Below are 22,890 nucleotides of genomic sequence, written 5' to 3'. Positions count from 1 at the left end.
CTTTACCTCAGAAAGTTCCAAAACAATGTAACAGCATATAAAACAGTAATTGCTGCTCCTGGAATTCGAGGAATTCACCTCTAACACCTAAAATACCTCAAAAAAAGAGCAGCTGTTACAGCCAGAAATTCTTCCCGTCCTCCATCTTGGATTACCCAGAAGTGGTGGATGCTGGTACAACTGCAACATTCAAAAGGGATTTGAATGAGTATATGAACAGGAAGGGTTTGGAGGGGTATGGGCCAGATGCTAGCAGGTAGGACTAGATTGGGTTGGGATATCTGGTCAGCATGGGATGGGTTAAACCGAAAGGTCTGTTTCCATGCTGTACATCACTACGACTCTATGACTCCTCTCATCTTAGAGAATTCATAGAGTATATTCTCCACAAGCAATTTGTTGTGGATCCAACCAGAGATGTGGATTTTGGATTTGGTAATGTGTAAAGATTCAATGTGTATTGAATCATCTCAAAGCCCCCCTCGAAAACAGTAATATAGTCAAATTTGGCATTCAGATGGAGAGTGAGAAACTTGGTTTGGAAACAACTGAAATAAGGACAATTACAAAGGTATGAAGGTGGAGTTGATTGAAGAGGACAGAAAAAGGAGCTTAGAAGAAGAAACCTTTAAGAAAATAGTTTATGCCTCACACAGCCCAATGAAGAAGAACGATTCTGGGATAGTGCTAAACTAACCATCGTTAACCAAAAAGGTTCAGGATAGTTTCACATTGAAAGAAAATAAATCGTAAAATGTGGAAAAGATTGTCACTAAGTATTTGGGAGCATTTTAAAAAATCAAACAAAAGACAACCAAAATGTAAAGAAGGCAAAAATAAATTTTGAAGGCAAACTAGGGAGTAATATCAAAGCAGACAGTAAGACTATTTTAACATATGAAAAGGATGACAGAGGCCATTAGGCCCCTTTCGAATGAGGCTGGTAAAGTAATAATGGAGAACCAGTGAATTGTAGGGGCGCTGAATAAATACTTTGCATCTGTCTTCATGGTATAGGACATCGATAATATTCCAAAATTACTAAATAATCAAATGGGGGACAGAAATAAATACAATAGATATTTATGGGCGGCACGGTGGCTCAGTAGTTAGCACTGCTGCCTCACAGCACCAGGTACCCGGGTTCAATTCCAGCCTGGGGCGACTGTCTGTGTGGAGTTTGCACATTCTCCCCATGTCTGCGTGGGTTTTCTCCAGGTGCTCCGGTGTCCTCCCACACTCCAAAGATGTGCAGGTTAGGTGAATTGGCCATGCTAAATTGCCCACAGTGTTAGGTGCATTAGTCAGGAGTAAATATAGGGTTGGGGAATGGGTCTGGGTGGGTTACTCTTCGGAGGGTTATTGTTGGCTTGTTGGGCCGAAGGGTCTGTTTCCACACTGTAGGGAAATCATCTAATAAGGTATCATAATAGAAGAAGTACGGGGAAACTAATAGGGCTAAAGACCAATAATTGCCCTGGACCTGATGGGATGTATCTAGGAAGTAGCCACAGAGGTAGTAGATACACTAATAGTAATCTTCCAAGAATCCTTAGATTCTGGAGAAAATCCCAGAGGATTGGGAAACCGCCAATGCAAGACCCTTATTCACAAAGGCTGTATATGACTTGGCATAGTAGTGTTCTCACTGCGACGCTACCCATACCCTTCTCAGTGATCCTCAGGTGAGGGCAATGCTGTTGGAGGCTTGTATGTCTTGGAACCAGAGATCCAATTCTGACAGCAAACTTGAGGACCCACTGTCCCATGGGATTTGCCAGCAGAAGTGCAAGAAACTAAGAACACAGGAACATAGGAATCAGAAACAAGGGCAGACCATTCAGCCCATCTAACCTGCTCAGTCATGCAACTGGATCGTGGCTGATCTTCTACCTCAATGTTATTTTCCTGCACAGTTGGCATATCCCTTGATGTTTTTAGTAGTTGGAGAACTGTCAGTTTCTGTCTTGAATATGCTCAATGATTGAATTGTTACAACCCCCTGGAGTAGCCATTTTCAAAACTTCTAGTCCCCCTAAGTGAAACATTTCCTCAGTCCTGAGTAGCCTAACTCCTAGAAGGTCAGGAGGCCAGAGTCTAACTAAAGTAACATCACTTCAGGGGAGTAAATCTTAATATTTCCTTCGCTAAGGGTGAGATATGTCGAAAGTTTTGGAGGGATTTATATTGCAAGGCCCTCCGAGTTTTCTCACCATATCTTGTCAAACTGGCTGTGTTATTTAATCTACCCCTATACCTATGGCATGTGTCATGTTGGTTCTACTCTTCCCAGAACATCTTGCCACTCAGCAGATTGTCCAGGATTCTCTGGCATCTCTGGTGCCCATGCCATCTTTGAAAGCCCATTGTGCACCTGTTAAGTCAGGAGTTGCCCTGCACCATTCCTGAGCTGATGTTCCTGAGCTTCGTCTGGGACAGGGTGGTAAAGAGGCAGGACTTCCTCTTCCCCCAGGAGCAGCAGGAGAGCTCCAGACACCTGACCTTGCCAAGCCAGGCTGGCGCAAGGTTGCCGTCCAGATCAGGGCAGCCTCTGTCATCTGGAGAATGCACGGACTGTCAAAGGGAACGTCCATATCCTTCTCCAGTCCGCCAGTGTGAGCGCCCTGCCACCTTCTCTCTGATGCCTTACACTTTCCCAGCCTCTGCTACTGCGTCCACCTCCCACCGAGGCCCGTGCTCTCACCACTCCGACTAATGCAGCGTCTTCCCTCATTTGCTGTGGTCCACTCCAGCTCCCGACAGCACTAACCCTGCGTGCCCTCTGCGCTGTCTGCTCCCTTGGCATGGAAAATCATGTCTGTTCCACCCCCTTTCCCCTCCCTCAACACCTGCCCATCTTTCTCGTTCCAGGAGGGAGACAGCCTCCCAAGAGGGCAGCAAGAGTCATATGGGGGAATGGGCTAAGCTGGTATAAGGCCCCTCAACTATTGTGTGGAGAGCGTCCTGACTCTGACCCTCCTCGGGTAGCCCACTGACTGTGTTCAAGCCCCTGGATGGGCATCAGAATTTGCCCTTAACTTAAATGTGCCTAGTTCCCCCACCGATCGAAGGCTGCCAACTTTTGAGTTGACCGCATCATGCTGATCGCTGTGAGAAGTTTCCGGGTGTAGTGTCCGTGCTAAACTATGAGGCAAGACAGAAGGCATATGGACCAGGTATCTCTGGCCGAGGGGTGCAGAGCCCAAAAAGGCAAGGCAGGGCTTCTGTCAGCATCCAGGTGGGCGCAGAGTGAGTGAGCATTATGTGAGAAACCGAAGAGCCTGAGGCTGTGTCCTGGTCCAGTCTGTGAGCTGGACGTGTGTCCCTGAGAGCAAAGTGTCCTTGTTGCAACAGTACAGTACAGTTCCTGTTTCCCTCCAAGGTGCACTTTGAAGGCTCCTGTCACTAGAGAAGTAGACACTGGGAGCGAGAGCAGGGCAATTAGCTCTTTAAGCCTGCTCCACCAATGCCAGTGGACGTAGGGGACATGGGTATGGTATCCATGGACCATGCCTTGAGGGTTTGGTGCCTGGTGCCCAACGTTTGGAGCAGTCGTGACTGGGATTCGCCAGGCTCCCGTTCCCACTTCCCGCCTCGGGTCTTCTTGACGTTGTACGATGGGAAACAGAAGATGAACGAGGTGAAAATCTCGCTGTGACGCCTCGGGTAACCCAAGATGACCTTGGCAGGCCTTGCTGGGCTGCTTGGCTGACATTGCCACATGTCTTGCCAACACCCGTGTTGCTCAGACTCCTGTAAAAGATTGCCCAGAGTTTAGCCTTAAAAGCACGGTGTCTGTAGAAAAGTGTCCACCTCTTGTTGATCCTTGGACCAGTGCAGAACCATTCTTACTCCCCACGGCAGATGGTACTTTGAGTCAAAAGGTTGCAGGATCGAATCCCACACATGACACTCCCAAAGCGAAAAAGCGAGAAAGACTTGCATTTGTATCAGGCTTTTCATTCCCATTGGGTATCTCAAGGTGCTTTCCAGCCAAGTTATTTCTTTGGAAATTCGCTGGTGTTAAATAGGAAACATGCACAGAACGTTATAGCCAGATGTTATGGAGTCACAGAGATGTGCAGCATGGAAACAGACCCTTGGGTCCAACCTGCCCATGCTGACCAGATATTCCAACCCAATCTAGTCCCACCTGCCAGCACCCAGCCTATATCCCTCCAAACTCTACCTATTCATATACCCATCCAAATGCCTCTTAAAAGTTGCAATTGTACCAGCCTTCACCACTACCTCTGGCAGCTCATTCCATGCCCGTACCACCCTATGTGTGAAAAGGTTGCCCCTTTAATATCCTTCCCCTCTCACCCTAAACCTATGTCCTCTAGATAATCAAGAAAGAACCCACTCTACTCACTACTGCAGCCTTTCTGTTGGACACACTTAAAACAACAACAGCAATTTAAAACAACAATTAACTTATCTGATCCTGTGCTGTGAACTTTGCCCAAACAGGTTCCTCCAAGATTAGTTGTGAATCTCACTGTTTGTTGATTTTCCCATGATTTGTATTTTTGTGTTGTTAATTGAGGGATTAATATTGGTGCAGACTCATGGGATTTAAAAAAAAAGCTTTTATTCAGAGTAGTAGCGTCTTTAGTATCAAGCTGGGAGCGGGCAGACAGAGCCATGATTTTTATGCTCACATGTTGGAGTGGGACTTGAACTCAGAACGATATGAGGAGAGATGAGACTGTAGCCTAATACGGGGGGAGTGCTGCATTTTTGGATGTGCTGGATCTATTACACGTAATGGGCAAAAAAAATCAAAGAATACCAAGCGATGATGTAACTGAATGTCACAACAGACCTGGAGGGGGCAGAGTGACCTGTGTTCCGCTGGTGGGTTGACAGCTCAGTAGGTGAATGTGATGTGACGTGTTCTTGCCATTAACTACTTGACCTTTCTGGCTATCTGGACAACTGGGGGTGGGTCGCTGCTCGATTCAATTTCTTTGAGCACTTCACTAGAAGGTATTTATAGTAGGTCCTCTGAGAGTAGCTGGAGTCTGTGGTTTCACAAAAATAAAATGTTGGGTGATTGACTGACTCACAGTTGGGGTAAAAAATGAGGTCTGCAGATGCTGGAGATCACAGTTGAAAATGCGTTGCTGGTTAAAGCACAGCAGGTTAGGCAGCATCCAAGGAATAGGAAATTTGACGTTTCGGGCACATTCCTGATGAAGGGCTTATGCCCGAAACGTCGAATTTCCTGTTCCTTGGATGCTGCCTAACCTGCTGTGCTTTAACCAGCAACACATTTTCAACTGACTCACAGTTGGTACAACCTTCAGGACTTGATCATTCCCTGTTTGTGTGATAACTGTGCGTATAATCTCCTATCAGAACACTACCTCTTTGCCATATCTTTGACAAAGACAATACAAAGTGTCCAGAAGTGAGTTTATTAACAGTTATTGGCTTTGTTGTTCACTCTGGGCATTTATTGCTCAGACTGTGCTCTCTTACCTTTGCTGCAGCTCTGAGTCAGTGCATCTGGGAAGGGTCAGACTCTGAGTTTTTGTGTTTGCTTATTTAAAGGGACGTTCTGGAACCATTTCGGGTTTAACTGGATGCTGGACAAAGGGATAGCCAGCCAAACTGCTTCCAGGAGCTGGGTTGGCAGTTTAACTACTGTAATGGTGTTGGTTTTTAATGCTGTTTTAATGCCACTGAGCTCACCGACTTTGTAGAGAAACATTTTACTGATAAATACAGGGTTGCAGGGATAGGGTAGGGTGGGGAGGAGCTGGGTAAGATGCTCTTGGGAGGGGTGGTACAGACTCAATGGGTTGAATGGCCTCCATCTGCTCTTGTAGGTTGTCCATGATTCGATACCATTGGCCATCAGGCTTTCCCAGGCCTCAGAAAGCCTGGGTGGGAGGTGAGAAGGGGGAGAAACATTGCAGCGTTGCTTGTGGGTCAGGAGAAACAGCAGTGCCTCATCTCAGCTCATCAGGCTTCTCTATTTGCATGGAGTTTAGATTAGATTACTTACAGTGTGGAACCAGGCCCTTCGGCCCAACAAGTCCACACGGACCCGCCGAAGCGCAACCCACCCATACCCCTAACCTAACACTACGGGCAATTTAGCTTGGCCAATTCACCTGACCCGCACATCTTTGGACTGTGGGAGGAAACCGGAGCACCCGGAGGAAACCCATGCTGACACGGGGAGAACGTGCAAACTCCACACAGTCAGTCGCCTGAGGCGGGAATCGAACCCGGGTCCCGGGCGCTGTGAGGCAGCAGTGCTAACCACTATGCCACCGTGCCGACCACGGTTGGGTCCATCTTGGTACCCATTGGATGCCCATTCCAAATGAATCATAGAATTCCTACAGTGTGGAAACAGGCCATTAGGCCTAACAAGTCCACACTGACCCTTCAAAGAGTATCCCACCTAGACCCATTCCCCTAACCTATATTTACCCCTGACTAATGCAACTAACCTAAACATCCCTGGACACCATGGGTAATTTCCCATGGCCAGTTCACCTAACCAGTGCAACTTTGGTTTGTGGGAGGCAACTGGAGCACCCTGAGGAAATCCACACAGACCTGGGGAGAACGTGCAAATTCCACACACACAGTTGCCCGAGGCTGGAATTGAACCTGGGTCCCTGGTGCTGTGAGGAAGCAGTGCTTGCCGCTGAGCCACTGTACAACCCAAGCATTTGTGCTTTAATGAGAGAAGGGGTAGAGTTGAGATCTGCTCTTGAGTTGCGGAATGGAACCATCTCCTTGCAATCAGAGCAACATCCTGAGATCTGAGATCAGACCTCCCTCACCTTCCCACTAATAGCTGAGGCATCTGAATACAGGTTACTCAGCTCTTCCATCTTCAACGAGCAGCCAAGCTTTTCTTTAAAGAAAAAGATTGAAACCCTTCGGTGCAAACGCAGGCCATTTGGCCCATTTGAGTCCACACTAACCCTCTGAAGAGCATTCCACCCAGACCCACCCCATCCCTGTAACCCTGCATTGCCCATGGCTAGCCTGTAGACTGTGGGCAATTCAGCATGGCCAATCCACCCTCGCCTGCACGACTTTGGAACGTGGGAAGAAGCCCACACAGACACAGGGAGAATGTGCAAACTCCACGCAGACATTTGCCTGAGGGTGGAATTGAACCCAGATTTCTACTGCTGTGAGGTAGTAGTGCTAACCACTGAGCTACTGTTGATCAAGTTGATACTCTAGTCCCCTGACCCCTCTGCCTATCTAACCTACTCTGATTAAGACCCAGTACTAAGTGTCTCTCTCTCTCTCTTCTGTTTCAGCGCAATCCTCCAATTATAGTCAATGATCTCTTTGAAGATATCAAGGATGGTGTAATGCTACTTGCCCTCTTGGAAGTTCTCTCGGGACAGAATCTGGTGAGTTTATCAGCTTGAAACCAGTGCAGTGCCACGATCTGTCCTGCCAACTGGTCAGTGAGCAGCTGGACAATGAGTTACAATTCCAATCTGATCCAAGCAGGATTGTGGCACAAATACTGTCAGTGCATTCTCTGGGTTGAAGAGGGAATATCTAAAACCATACAGTGCAAGGAGGATGTTCATTCCTCATGTTCGCGTCTGCTTTTTAAAAGAGCCAACTCACTCGACCGTACTACCCTGGTTCCTTCTGAATATGCTTCCTTTGCAAATATTCTGCTTCCGAAGTTGCTGCTAAATATGTGCCACCACTATCCCTTCACACACACGGTACATTCCAGATCCTAATACGCTCTGTGCCACCTTCAACTCTCCTCTGGCCCATTTGTCAATTATCTTCACCCCTTGTCCTTTGAATCCTGGCCCACCTGCCAGTGGGAACTGTCTCTTCCTGTTGCCTTGTCAAAACCCTCGGAACAACTCCGTGAAGTCTCCCCTTAACCTTCTCCGTCTGAGGAGAAAAGCTCTAGGTTTTTCAGTCCCTCTGTGGAACTGTAGGCCCGTCATCACTTCCTCCATTTTATTAAATCTCTTTCCAAGGCTTTGACATCTTCCCTAGAATGTGGGCACAGTTCTCCAACTTATGATAGGCGAAACTTTAGCACAATTTCCTTGGCTTTATGGATGATGCCTATTTTGTCAACTCAACGCTCATGTTTGAAAAACCTCCTGAATTCCCCTCGTCACCATCACAGAGATACGTGCCCTTGCTCCCCTCGGTATGTGAGTGCTTCTTAAAATTGCGCTGACATTCCCATTCTCGCTCAGCTTCCAGGAATCACCACCAGAATTGCATGTGAGGATGTTAACATTAAGATATAATAAAGCTTGTTCACAGTGCACCCATAGATAAATAGCCATCAGATGATGCCTACCACAGCTCATACATATGCGAATGCCATTGAGTTGAAATACCAGGCACTAGCTGGTTCTTGTAAGGTTGGACTCTATTAAGGAGGAAGATGATGCTTCAGCCTTTCATACTTAGAATTATACGATCCCTACAGTGTGGAAGCAGGCCATTCAGCCCATTACATCCACACTGCTCCTCTGAAGAGCTTACCACCCAATCCTTGAAACCTTGCATTTCCCATGGCTAATCTATCTGTCCTTGGATACCATGGGCAATTTAGCATGCCCTATCCTGCACATCTTTGGACTGTGGGAAGAAACCAGGGCACCTGGAAGAAATCCACCCAGACATGGGTTGAATGTGCAAACTCCACACAGTCACCCAAAGGTGGAATCGAACATGGGCCCTTGGCGCTGTGAGGTAGCAGTGCTAACTACTGTGCCACCCTGGCTGTCAATGTATTTTTTGCTTCTGAGAACAACCATAGAGAGTGGGTATGACAGGCCTAATGCTGAGTCATGAACCCAGTTCCTCCTTGGATTCACAGTGACAGTGTGCCCACTTTGATCTCCAAAGATGCACTAGTGAAGGCAATGTATTTCCAAAGTGAGGTGTGTGGGATGTGAAGGGGAAATTAAGTGCAGAGGTGTTTCTGTGCACCTACTGTCCTGGTCTTTCTACAGTTTGAGGGTTGGAAGTGCTAAAGCCAGGCATTGTCAAATTGCTGTAATATACCTCACAGATGGTATACACGCTGCAGCAAAGGAGGGTTGCTGCTGGAGGGAATAGATCAGGAAATGGATATTTGGGCTTTCAGCCAAATTGCTTTATCCTGGACCGGATCGAGCTGCTTGAGTGTTGTTGGCGCTGTTCCCATCCAGGCAAATAAAGATTACTCCGTTACACCCCTGACTTATGCCACTTTAATGACAGGAAGGGGAGTCAGCTGATCGGTTACTCAACACAGCATATCCAGATTGATCTACTCTTCTGACATAGTATTCATACAGTTTGTCCCACCTATTGTCTGGCCAATGGTCAGCACCTAAGACATTGATAGTCCATTGCTGAAAATGTGTTGCTGGTTAAAGCACAGCAGCTTAGGCAGCATCCAAGGAACAGGAAATTCGACGTTTCGGGCCAGAGCCCTTCATCAGGCTCTGGCCCGAAACGTTGAATTTCCTGTTCCTTGGATGCTGCCTGACCTGCTGCGCTTTAACCAGCAACACATTTTCAGCTCTGATCTCCAGCATCTGCAGACCTCACTTTTTACTCATTGATAGTCCATTGACTGTCATCATTGGAGGATGAAAGATAACTGATGAAAGCCACTATGTTCTCAGCGCCCTGGAGTTTTCAGAGTTGAGGATAAAGGTCAAAGACTCCAAAGTGATTGATCAAGCTCGTTACATTATGCCTTGCCAGTTGGGTATTGAATGTCATAGTTTTGGTGGGAAATGTACTTGTGAATAATCTGTGTTCTGTTTTTGCAGCCTTGTGAACAGGGGCGTAAGTCAAAACGCATCCACTGGGTGAGCAACATTGGAACAGCTTTGAAATTTCTGGAGGGCAGACGGGTAAGTGTGAATACCAGCTCTGCCTGCTTCTGGAGTGTCACATTTCTGTGTGAAATCCTTCACTTCGGGACAGCTTTTCAGTGATCACAAATACATCCGGTTGGGGCTAAGCAAGTGCTTATCTAAACTGCAAGTGTGACTCAAACCAGAGCTTATGGGATTGCGTATGACTTTGGTGGCAATTACTATATTTATCGGTGTGTCAAATATTCAGAGACTGTTTACCGGAATCTCTTAGACAAGGAGTGATCCTTCAGTACACAGACTTCTCACTGATGGCTGTACCTCATCTGTGTGGATTTAAATATCTACTCGGATTCGCAACATGGACCAGAATCATAGAATCCCTAAGTCTGAGAGTAGGCCATTTGGCCCATTGAGTCTGAGAGTAGACCATTTGGCCCATTGAGTCCACACTGACCCTCCAAAGAGCATCCCACCCAGACCCACCTCTATAGCCCTGCATTTCCCATGGCTAACCCATCTAGCTTGCACATCCCTGGACACTCTGGGCGGTTTAACATGGCCAACCCACTTAATCTGCACATCTTTGGACTGCGGGAGAAAACGGGAGCACCCAGACTAAACCCAAACAGACTTGGGGAGAATGTGCAAACTCCATACAGACAGTCACCTGAGACTGGAATTGAGCCTGGGTCCGTGGCGCTATGAGGCACCAGTGCTAACCACTTACCCACTATGCCACTCAAAATTTTGACCCCCCTCCCCCCCCCAAGGAATTTTGCTGCTGTTCATTGTTGGTGCAGGAGTAAGCTTCAACAACTGAGGTAGTGACAATTCAGGCCAACACTGTAGCACTATCAAAAACAGAAATTGCAGGAGAAATTCAGCAGGTCTGGCAATATCTGTGGAGAGAAATCAGGGTTAACGTTTCGGGTTCTGCAGGAGGATCACTGGACCTGGAACGTTAGCTCTGGTTTCTCTTCACAGAAGCTTTTCCAGCAATTACTGGTTTTGTTTCTGATTTTTAGCATCCACAGTTCTTTCGTTTTTTTCTTAACAGCGTGAACCACGGCTGAGACCATTGAATGAGAACAGGACTGTGCTTTCTTTATCCTTGCGTCTCACAGGTGCCGTGTGTGGCACTGCTGATCCAGCATTTCAGGTGACACGCTGGCTCAGTGGTTAGCACTGCTGCCTCACAGGAACCTGGGTTTGATTCCACCCTTGGGCAACTGTCTGTGTGGAGTTGGCACATTCCGCGAGGGATTCCTCTGGGCGCTCCAGTTTCCTCCCACAGTCCAAATCTGTGCAGGATAGGTGGATTAGCCATGGGAAATGCAGAATAGTGGGAATGGGAGGGGGTGCTCTTCAGAGGGTTGGTATGGGCTGAATGGCCTGCTTCCACACTATAGGGATTCTGCTATGATTTATTTGTTACCCATCGCTATTTGGCCCTCAGATTGGGTGGCTTATGTAGGAGGGTAGGAGGAAAGTAAATCAACCACATTTGAGGACAAGGTAAATTACTTTCCCTAAAGGATATGAGTGAACTAAATGAACTTATGTACCAGTTGCTAATGGTTGTCATGGTCACCATTAGTGAGACTAGCTTTGTATTGAAGGTTTATCAATTGAATTTAAATCCCACCAGCACTAGCCTGAATCTCTGGACTACTAGTCCAGTGACATTATCAATACCCCAGAGGAAATAACCTTCCCCCATTAAACTGAACGTTATTTTAAAACTGCACCTTTTAAAAAAAAACACTTGCCGTTCTCCCCTCCAGTGGATGTAGTCCCATTATCTGAAGGTTCATCCTCCAACTTGATGTTTGTCCATCTCTGGCACCATTCTGCTTGTAATAACTGTTTGACAGGGTTACGCCAATGTTGCCAAATTGGGTCAAAGGTTCAGTTTTGTTTCTGATCTGAACTCATCTTCAGTGAAAATTGCTGGTTTCCTAATGTCAGCCTCTGTGACCGAATCCCCAAAAAGGAACTCACTGTGTGTCCCACTCCAACCCTTTCCCCTTCACCTCGTTGGAATTCTTGCTTGGGGACAGGATGGGGTTGAAATCCCTGGTGGTACATTTTTCTATTCCCCCCCAGGAGAACTGGTGGGATGTGGGGAGGAGGGGGGGAGTTGAAGGACTTTGCACTGCTGTAGATTTATTGCTTCATGCTGCTGCGCATTGTATCACCTTGAAGGCAGTTGCCTTGGTAACGTGACTCCATACAATAAAATGTGCAAAAAAGACAACAGAGAAAGATGGGGGGGAAATAACAAAGGAATGCGAAAGCTCTTTTCAGAAATAAAGGTGAAATAATTACTTATTACGATGTCAAAAATCACACAATACCAGGTATAATCCATCAGGTTTATTTGGAAGCTTCCAAATAGAGTCCTGTTGGGCTATGGACGCACGGTGGCTCAGTGGTTAGCACCACTGCCTTACAGTGTCAGAGACCTGGTTCAATTCCTGCCTCAGGCAACTGTCTGTGTGGAGTTTGTACATTGTCTGGGGTGGGTTTCTTCCAGGTGTTCAGGTTTCCTTCCACAGTCCTAAATTGTGCAGGTTAGTGAATTGGCCACGCGAAATTTCCCGTAGTGTTAGGTGAAGGGGTAAATGTAGGAATAGGTCTGGGTGGGTTGCTGTTCAGGGGGCCGGTGTGGACTTGTTGGGCTGAAGGGCCTGTTTCCACACTGTAAACTAATCTAACCTGGTGTTGTGTGATTTTTAATGGTTTAACTGATGTCCACCCCAGTCCAACACCGGATCCTCCAAGTCATAACTTATTACGATGACATTTAGCATGAGATGACAAACAAAGCAATGTGGATGGTGAAAATAATACATAAAACTGCTGCTGTGGGGGTAGGGGATTCACTCAGAGTAAATTGGATCCATCAGGTAAGTGAAATGGCATTTATCGCCTCATGGTATTATCTCAGGACTGTTAATCCAGAGACGAAAAGTGTGGCGCTGGAAAAGCACAGCCGATCAGGCAGCATCCGAGGAGCAGGAGAGTCGATGTTTTGGGCATAAACCCTTCATCAGGAATATGGAGGGGGAAGGGGGACTGAGAGGTAAATGGGGGTAGGGGTGGGGCTCAGGGAAAATCTATTTGCCAAGGCCATTGGTGGGTGTAGGTGGGGGTTAATAGCGATAGGTCAGAGAGGGAAGTGGAGCAGATTGGTGGCAAGGAAGATGGACAGGTAGGATAGTTCATGAGGGCGGGTTGGCCCTGGGATGAGCTGGGTTGGGGCGAGGTTTGGAAACTGGTGAAGTCGATGGTGATGGCTTGTGGTTGGAGTGTTCCAAGGTGTTCTCTCCCCAGTTGTCAGGTGGCTTGGATTTGTCAGTGGAGGAGGCCCAGGACTTGTGTGTCCTTGGGAGAGTGTGAGGGGGAGTTGAAATGGTTCGGCCACAGGGTGGTGGGGTTGTTTGGTGCATGTGTCCCCAAGGTGTTCCCTGAAACGCTCCAGTTAGTGTTTTGGGGACCCATGTTCGAATCTTGCCAGGGCAGATGGTCGGATTTGAACTCAATAAATATCTGGAGTTAAAAGTCTAGGGATGACCACGAATCCATTGTCAATTGTTGGAAAAGCTCACCTGGCTCACTAATGTCCTTCAGGGAAGGAAATCTGCCATCTTTACCTGGTCTGGCCTACATGTGACACCAGACCTACAGCACTCTGGACAATTAAGGGTGGGCAATAAATGCTGGCCTCACAGGAGCTGCCCACCTCACGCTAATGAATAAAAAAAAGCTCCTGCTGAGAGAGCCAGGAAACTTGTCCAACTCAGATCGAATTCAAAATAATGGCTAATAATGGCCTGGACACCCACCATTTTATAACTAAAATCACAATGTTTTATCATTCCAGCCAGAATGATATAATGGGCTTAAACAGTTAAGTTCTGGAGAGGTTATGTAAACATAGCTTGTAGAGAGTGAGGATTGCAGATGCTGGAGACCAGAGTTGAAAAATGTGATGCTGGAAAAGCACAGCAGGTCAGGCAGCATCCGAGGAGCAGGAGAATCGACGTTTCGGGCATAAGCCCTTCTTCAGGAATGAGGCTGGTGTGCCAGGCGGGCTGAGATAAAAGGTAGGGGGGGAGGGGATTTGGGGGAGGGGTGCTGGGAATACCATCATATTCCCAACACGCTAAACATAGCTTGTGTTTAGAAAAGAAATCCAACGTTTTCCTAGCGTCCATCAGCTCTGAGGAGGAGTCACTAGAGCTGAAGCATTAACGCTGATTTCTCTCCACAGGTGCTGCCAGATCTGCTGAGCTTTTCCAACAATTTCTGTTTTTCTTTCGAGGAAGTAGATTGAGATGTTTAAAATGTTAAAAGTCGAATCGAAAGAGTAGACCCAGAGGAAGTATATCCTCTGGTATGGGACTTCAGGACAAGGGATTAGATTACCTACAGTGTGGAAACAGGCCCTTCGGCCCAACAAGTCCACACCGACTCGCTGAAGCGCAACCCACCCATACCCCTTGCCTAACACTACGGGCAATTTAGCATGGCCAATTCACCTGACCTGCACATCTTTGGACTGTGGGAGGAAACCGGAGCACCCGGAGGAAACCCACGCAGACACGGGGAGAACGTGCAAACTCCACACAGTCAGTCACCTGAGTCGGGAATTGAACCCGGGTCTCAGACGCTGTGAGGCAGCAGTGCTAACCACTGTGCCACCGTGCCGCCCACCTTAAAATTAGAACTCAACTGTTCATGAGTAACCACATATTCATCCAAATTGTGGAAGTCTAGAATGCTGTCCACCAGATGGTTGTTGGAGTTGGTGGTCAGTTGGAGCTTTCAGGAGTGAGATCGATGGATATTTGTGAGGTAAGGTGGAGCAGTGGCAAATGGAGTTGGAGTACAGATCCGCCTGGATTTAATTGAATTACAGAGCTAGGCTGACAAGCTGACTGACTTCCCCTTTCTGTGCTGCTGTAGGCATCCTGAAGGTTAATGCATTTGAAGCAAACAGGTTAAGGCTCTGAGCTTGAAGAAGGAAAATCATACGAAACTGTTCAGTACTCACGAACTGACATTGCTGGTAGGAAGCTGTACACGAAAGATGTTGCAAAGTGAAAGGGTCTAGTTGCAAGTTGAGAGGAGCCCGCGAGAGCTGACAGATTCACTTGTGAAATTAACACCGAAGACATAGACCTTTGTAAACAGTTGGGATGGAACAGCTAACGGTTGTGTTGCATGCAGACAGAGCAAAGCATTTGACTAACCAAACGCGAATTGTCTTTAATTCTTTTTGTCACGCTGCCAGTCGGTCTACAGAGGATCACCGGTCAGTCATCTCAATATCACAAAACCCGTTTTTCCGGCCTGGTTGTGTTTGTGTAACGTGCTGTTTGCTGTTTCATGTGTTCCATCGGTGGCAAATCATCAATACACAGATACTCATTCCCTGCTGTTCATTAAATGGAATCTCGCATGTGTCATTGTCTTTCAAGTGGAAATTTACACATGTCCTGAAATTCAACATCAGTTCTTCACCACCCACACCCCACCCTCTGAGATGCCCTCTAGAAACCTCTCCGCCTCAAAATTTACCTCTTTGATCAAACTTGCTGCTATTTTTCGAATATTTCCAGCGCTGACTGAGTGTTGTTTATTTTAATTGCTGTTTGAGATGTTTAAATGCACAGTTGTTTCACTGCTGAGTGCTATTACTGGCCTAGCTTCCTTCAGTATCTCTCCCTGAAGTGAACGAGATTTGTCAGCAGTTACCATTAGCAGAACAGGCCTCCTCCTCACTGAAACCTCCTTGGTTAATTTAGTGCTCTCAGTGACAGATGCCTTCAAACGATCTCAGAACACAGCGCTCCGCGTTGGTTTGCTGATGGCAATTTTCCTTTCTTTTTATTTAGAAAGATGAGCTTTCAGATGTGTTTTAATTTTTTTTTGCTTTGAGGTAACTTTGAAAGGAAGAGTCAGGTTCATATAATTGCACTTTTATCACATCTTTTCACCAGCTTGGTCCGAAAGCCAATGTAGTATTTGTGAACCATTGTAATGCAGCAGTGGGGGCTCGGCTAGCTCAGTTGGCAATGTAAAGGGATGCCAACAGCGGGGGTTCAATTCCCATACCAGCAGAAGTTACCATGAAGGACCCTCCTTCTCAACCTCTCCCCTCATCTAAGGTGCAGAGACTCTCGGGTGAAACTACCACCTGTCCTCTCTGCTGTGAGAGAGCAGCTGTATGATCTACTAAGGTGACTTTATCTTTTAGAAGATAATAGAATCCCTCCACTGTGGAAATAGGCCATTAGGCACAACAAATCCACACCAACCCTCTGAAGAGTAACCCACCCAGACCCATTCCCCTTCCCTATTCCTCTACATTTATCCCTGAGTAATGCACCTAGCCTACACATCCCTGAACACTACGGGTAATTTGGCATGGGCAATTCACCTAACCCGCACATCGACGGACTGTGGGACCTGGAACAAACCCATGCAGACACGGGGAGAATGTGCAAACTCTACACAGACAGTTACCCGATGCTGGAATCAAACCTGGGACCCTGGTGCTGTGAGGCAGCAGTGCTAACCACTGAGCCACCATGTCACTGTGTATGATGTGGCATATACAGATCCAAATTCTGCACAGTGTTAGAGACCAGACCAACCCCTTCAAAGTATTCAGGAGATAGTCTAGACCCTAATTTTAAAAATATTTTAAAGGTAAATATAAGGTGTTGTGTTCCAGTTGCGGTTCAATTGGTTAAACTGTAGATTTAAGATAAAACATACTTTATTTATTCACTATAGTTAAAATACAACAAAAGAAAGAAGGAATTAGAATAACAACACTATTGAAAAACTTGACAACATAATAGACACAGGACCTATTACTAATTAACTGTTCCAATCTAGTAACATCTCATAAACACACCCTTGGCAAAAGGTAAATTCAGAAAACGGATTGTCTCACATGCGACTTCCATAGCAGGCAGAGAATACTCAGTTTTGGCTGTAAACGAGAGAGGGAAAAAATAGCTTCCACCCCTTCAAGACCGCGAGAGCAACCAGAAATGCTGGTTCTGTGAGCACTCGACCACACCCATTCAGGCTGCTTCTATTGTTCTGACTGAAAAACTCCCAAGACTTTGTAAGCTGTTTATCTTCTCAGAACTGCTCGGCGCCTGTTCCTCACTCTCTCTGTAAAATAAACCAGGACAAAACGCCCCTCTTAAAACCACAGCATCGTCGCATCAGTAAAAATTCCACAAACAGCGATTAGATTAAGACTTCTAATGAAGTAGTTTGGCGAGGTGACCAGACTATCTTCCCTGTAGGATTCCATGGGATTCCTCACATTCACCTTGTGGGTGGGGAGCGGGACAGTTTACCTCATTGGTAGCGAAGTCATTTGGGATGTCTTGATGTTGCTAATGGTGCTATGTAAATGAACAGTGTTTCATTTTATTTTTTAACAATGGCCAAGGGAGGCAAGACCATTTCCTAGAGTCATGGGGTCATAGTGACGTACAGCACAGAAACAGACCCTTTGGTCCAACTTGTCCATGCCAACCAGATATCCTAAAGTAATCTAGTCCCACTTGCCAGCACTTGGCCCGTATCCCTCTAAACCCTTCTTGTGCATATACCCATCCAGATGCCTTTTAAATTGTACCAGTCTCCACCACTTCCTCTGGCAGCTCATTCCATACACACACCACCATCTGAGTGAAAACATAGGTTCGTTTTAAATCTTGCCCCTCTCACTTTAAACCTCTAGTTTTGGCTTCCCCTACTCTAGGGAAAAGACCTTGTCTGTTCACCCTATCCATGTTCCTCATGATTTTGTAAACCTCTATAAGGTCAGCTCTCAGCCTCCAACTACTTCCATAGGAGCCATATGGTGCGTGAAGGAGCAAAAATAGCAGTCATGGAGATGAGTTTGTTAAAGACAGAAGTTACGGTATGATGTATTAAGTTCACTCTGTGGAGGATTTGTGAATTACACAATGGGATGTTGAAAACAAACTGCATTTTCCTTACAGATTAAACTGGTCAACATCAATTCCACTGACATCGTTGATGGGAGGCCATCGATTGTGCTGGGTTTGATCTGGACCATCATCTTGTACTTCCAGGTTGGAATTCTGGGTCTCTTTACAGCACCCCATGTTTGACTGAGCAGCTGGGTGTTCTGGGACCAGTGTTCTTTTCAATATGGTTTCTCTTCCAACCCACAGATCGAGGAGCTGACCAGTAATCTGTCGCTGCTGTCATCGCTTTCCGGCAGCACCTCCTCTGTGGACAGTGCTGCCAACTCCGAGACTGGGAGCCCCCCGTCCAAGAGGAAGGTCATCACCAAATTCAAGGGCAGTGCCAAGAAGGCTCTCCTGAAATGGGTGCATTACACTGTGGGAAAGTGAGTGTCACTTCACACCTCCTTCCAGTGGATAAGCAGATGACGTGCGTTGAGTTATCATTTGTTTTTTTTTTCTGACATTTTGTGCTGCTGTTGTGTTTGGGCCTGAAGTTCAGATTTTCAGCTCTCTCTGGGACTGGGATCAGATGTCAGGGTGAGATTTTTCAGTTGCCATCCAGCTCCGTGTGCTGACAGGGGCCCTGTTCCTCGAGGTAGGCCCCAGTGCAGAAACATTCCCACGTTACCCTGACGACAGGATCTCCCACCCGGGGTGGTGGCCCCTGCTGCAGAGTCTTTGATGATAGATCTTAAAGTGCCCGCCTGCCATCCCTCACCCTTGACTTACTTTCTATCACCCTCTACTGGAAGAACTCTGATTGATCCTGCAGCCTTGATGGCGTTCCCACTACCTTTACCTGGACAGAGATCTTGTTGCTATGTCAATGAAGGTGATGCCCTATTGAATATCTCAGTTATTGACCATTTACTACCCAGGGCAGGTTCGGGACCCAGAAACAGTTCCAACTTTTACTTTTCACTCACAGACGGAAAATGCAGTCTACTCTCTTTCTCTCTCTCTCTCTCTCTAGCTCTTTCTTGCTCTCTTTTCCTTTAGTTCTTGCACTTTCTATTTCTCTCTATCTCTAAATCACTCCTTCTCTCTTTCTGTCTCTCTATCTCTCCCTCTCTCTATCTCCATTTCTGTCTCTGTCTCACTCTCTCTGTCTGTCACTTCATCTCATTCTCTCGATCTCAATCTCTTTCATCAAATTTCTCTCTCCATCCCTCTCTCTCTCTCTCTTTCCTTTCTCCATCTCAATCTCTCTGTTTCTCTTTATATTTCTCTTCACCTCCCACTCTCTACCTCCATCGTCATCTGTCTGTCTCTATCCATCTATATGTCTGTCTGTCTATCTATCTTTCCTTTCCTACATTGTCTGCCTGACTTCCTTCTCTTCCACTCTTTGTCACTAGTGCTCAGTGTCTGGTCTGGGGGAGTATGTGGAGTTGGGAGATGCTGAGGGCCCGGTTGTGATATCACTTCCAGTTTACATTGCCACTTTTCTGTGGGAGGTAATTTGATTCAAACTCCCCACCTCCCTGCCCAGAAAATGGCAAAGCCGTGATCAGAGTGTGGGAAAAGCAATCTCAGTGCCGACATCATCCCTCCACTCCGGCCGAGGGACTAGAGCTGAGATTGAAGTCACCCTTTCCCAAGTGGAATGTGGCTACATGGAGTTAGGCCACAGATCAACTGTCATTTCATTGGAAGGTAGAAAAGGGAGGATGTGGAATCTGAGCTCCTCCTGCTTCAGCCTTCCTAGTTTGGTACCAAAATATCCTTGTTCCCAAATGACTGGTGTTCTGGTATTATCCTTAGCTGGATAAGATCTGGCTTCATTCTGGATTTGTGGTGCTGGAAGAACGCAGCAGTTCAGGATCTGGCCTCAGTTGAGGCAACACCTCCTAATTCCCCTGGTTGAAAGTCGTGCATGTGTCCAACCTTGCATCAGTGAGACAAATTAATTTCAGGTGAAAATCCCAGAAGGAAGAACTGGTAAGATGTATGAGTGCGACATTATGGTCTGACAAGGGCTGCATCCTTCAATGGAGCTCGAGTATAATTTGTACATTCATTTCCAAATATCATTGTTTTCTATTTCCTTCTCTCCCTGCTTAGGCTGTGACAAAGTATTCAAACCCTTCATGGACTATTCAATCAAAGAGGCTTTAGTGTGGTACTGAAATGATTTACCAGGATGTTGCCTGGTTTGGAGGGTATTTGCAACGAGGAGAGATTGGACAAACTTGCTTTGTTTGCTCTTGAACGTCGGAGGCAGAGGGGAGACCTGATAGAAATTTACAAAATTACGAAAGGCACGGTCAGGATCAGAAGAGTCATGGAATCATAGAGCTGTACTCGTCCATGCTGACCAGATATCCCAACCCAATCTAGTCCCATTTGCTAGCACCCAGCCCATATCCCTCCAAACCCTTCCTATTCATATACCCATCCAAATGCCTTTAAATGTTGTAATTGTACCAGCCTCCACCACTTTCTCTGGCAGCTCATTCCATACATGTACCACCCTCTGAGTGTAAAAGTTGCCTCTTAGGTCCCTTTTATATCTTTCCCTCTCACCCTAAACCAATGCCCTCTAGTTATGGACTCCCACACCCCTGGAAAAAGACCTTGTCTATTTACCCTATCTATGTCTCTAATGATTTTATAAACCACCTCTATAAGGTCACCCCACAGCCCCAGCTGATTCAGCCTCTCCCTGTAGCTCAGATCCTCCAACCGTGGCAACATCCTTGTAAATCTTTTCTGAACCCTTTCAAGTTTCACAACATCTTTCCAATAGGAAGGAGACCAGAATTCCACACAGTATTCCAACAGTGGCCTAACCAATGTCCTGTACAGCCGCAACATGACCTCCCAACTCCTGTACTCAATACTCTGACCAATAAAGGAAAGCATACCAAACACCTCCTTCACTATCCTATCTACCTGCGACTCCACTTTCAAGGAGCTATGAACCTGCACTCCAAGGTCTCTTTGTTCAGCAACACTCCCCAGGACCTCAGATGGAGTCTTTTTCCCATGGTAGAAATGTCAATACTTGGCAGCATGGGTTTAAGGTAAAAGGGGGTAAGTTTAAAGGGAATGTGAGAGTCTTTTTTTTATACAGAGGGCAGTAAGTGCTTGGAATGTGCTGCCAGAGGTGAAAGCCAATACAAGACTTAAGACAGGTACATGAATAGAGACAAAAAAAAACTGCGAGTGCTGGAATCCAAAGTAGACAAGCTGGAGGCTGGAAGAGCACACCAAAGTAGGCAGCATCAGGAGATATGGATAGTGTGGAGGCAGGAGGTTTATAGTTGCAGATAGGTGTCCCATGTTAGTGCAGGCTTGGTGGGCCGAAGGGCCTGTTACTGTGCAGGACTGTCCTATGCTCTTCATCACCGTGATTTGTGTCGTACGTCCCAAATGTGTTGCTGCCGTTTGGGATGCCCATTTAATGCTTCATACTTGGTGCGAGGCCAGACTGAAGCGTGGGGAGATGGTGGGAGTGTGGGAGAGTTGCTGAGTAGGCCTGGTGGGAGGAGAGGTTCAAACACTGAGGGCTACAAGAGACACTTGAAGGTAGGCGGGCTCTGTTGGCCTCAGCGATCGGGTCTCTGAGCTGGATTAGTCTGTGCCACTGACACCTGACCCCTCCCAAAAAAAAGGTCATGTACTTTTAAAGCGCCCTCACACCCAATCTTTCGCCTGGGCACCCTACAGCCCAGATTGAGTTCTCTAATTTCAAACTGGGCCTTGATTTTTAAGGTCAAAAAGTATGGTGCTGAAAAAGCACAGCAAGTGAGGTAGCATCCAAGGAGCAGGAGAACCGACATTTCAAGCATAAGCACTTCATCAGACATTCCTGATGAAGGGCTTCTGCTCAAAATGGTGACTCTCCTGCTCCTCAGATGCTGCCTGACCGGCTGTGCTTTTCCAGCACAACACGTTTTGATTGCGGTGTCCAGCATCTGCAGTCCTCAATTTCTCCCCCTTGACTTTTAAAACAGGAAAAGTCTAATGGCGAGCATCTAACAATTGTTGTAAAGACCCACCCGGTTCTCTATGACCTTTAGGGTAGGGAATCTGCCATCCTGACCTGGTCAGGCCTACATGTCACCCCAGAGCCACAGCGATTTGGTTGACTCTTAATTGGCAATTAAGCATGGACAATAAATGCAGGCCTTGCCAATGATTTCCTTAATCCATGAGTGAATGTCCAGCCAGGCCATCCCTTTGGGAGAGGACAAAGGGAAAATCCAGGGTGTGAGTGAGGCCTGCCTCTGAGTGGCTAAACCTGTCCTATGGCCTGTGGGAACCTTGCAGGCTGAATGGAAGGATCCCACTGGGCTTTCTTTCATTGGTCTTCAGACCTGGATGGAGCATTGGCTGCATCGGGGTGTGGATTCAGGATTAGAGTGATGCTGGAAAAGCACAGCAGCATCCGGGGAGCAGGAAAATCCACATTTCGGGCAAAGGCCCTTCATCAGGAATGGGCTCCTGATGAAAGGCTTTGGCCCGAAACGTCGATTTTCCGGCTCCCTGGATGTTGCCTGACCTGCTGTGCTTTTCCAGCAGCATTCTAGCCTTGAGTCTAATCTCCAGCATCTGCAGTTCCCACTTCTGCCCCAGGGTGTGGATTCCCAATGCCTGGCTCTGTGAAAACGGCCTGCAATGGGCTGGAGGGTGGGACCCAGGGAACCGTAGCGCAGGCCCGTGGCGCTGTTTTAGGTGCGTGGCCTGGCTCAGCTCCCAGTTTGGATGCACAGCTTTCAATTTGATTTTAAATGGAGCGTGCGGAGGCGTTAGTGGTTGGCCTTGAAGCAGCTCCTATTTGTGAGAATGGTGCCCTGTCTTTGAGCTCACTGTTAGATTAAAGAGAGAAGGGCAATGGAAACAACAAAAGCTGCTTCTTTAAAGATTCCTGAGAGTGTTGAGGTTGAAAAGACCTCCGAATGGAGTCTTCCTGATATCCAGCGGATGGGTTTTCACCTTCCATCAGAATTCTAGGATGGCCCAGGGATTCTCCTAAGCTCCAACCCTTTGTGAGGGTG

The 22,890-nt window shown here is 46.9% G+C and overlaps 1 protein-coding gene across 1 annotated transcript in view; it reads left to right on the top strand.

Moving 5' to 3' along the window:
* Positions 1-22,890, top strand: part of LOC132819587 (nesprin-1-like) — a 182,456-nt gene that overhangs the window by 91,586 nt on the left and 67,980 nt on the right. Inside the window, exons 3-6 of the mRNA XM_060831158.1 lie at positions 7,302-7,397; positions 9,804-9,887; positions 17,897-17,989; positions 18,092-18,270. Coding sequence (XP_060687141.1) covers positions 7,302-7,397; positions 9,804-9,887; positions 17,897-17,989; positions 18,092-18,270 — 452 coding nt within the window. The remainder of the gene's footprint in view (positions 1-7,301; positions 7,398-9,803; positions 9,888-17,896; positions 17,990-18,091; positions 18,271-22,890) is intronic.

Source organism: Hemiscyllium ocellatum, chromosome 10, assembly GCF_020745735.1.
Source record: "Hemiscyllium ocellatum isolate sHemOce1 chromosome 10, sHemOce1.pat.X.cur, whole genome shotgun sequence".
NCBI classification, from domain to species: domain Eukaryota; kingdom Metazoa; phylum Chordata; class Chondrichthyes; order Orectolobiformes; family Hemiscylliidae; genus Hemiscyllium; species Hemiscyllium ocellatum.
The sequence above is the reverse complement of the archived record's forward strand: the minus strand, read 5'-3'. Positions and strand labels throughout refer to the sequence as shown.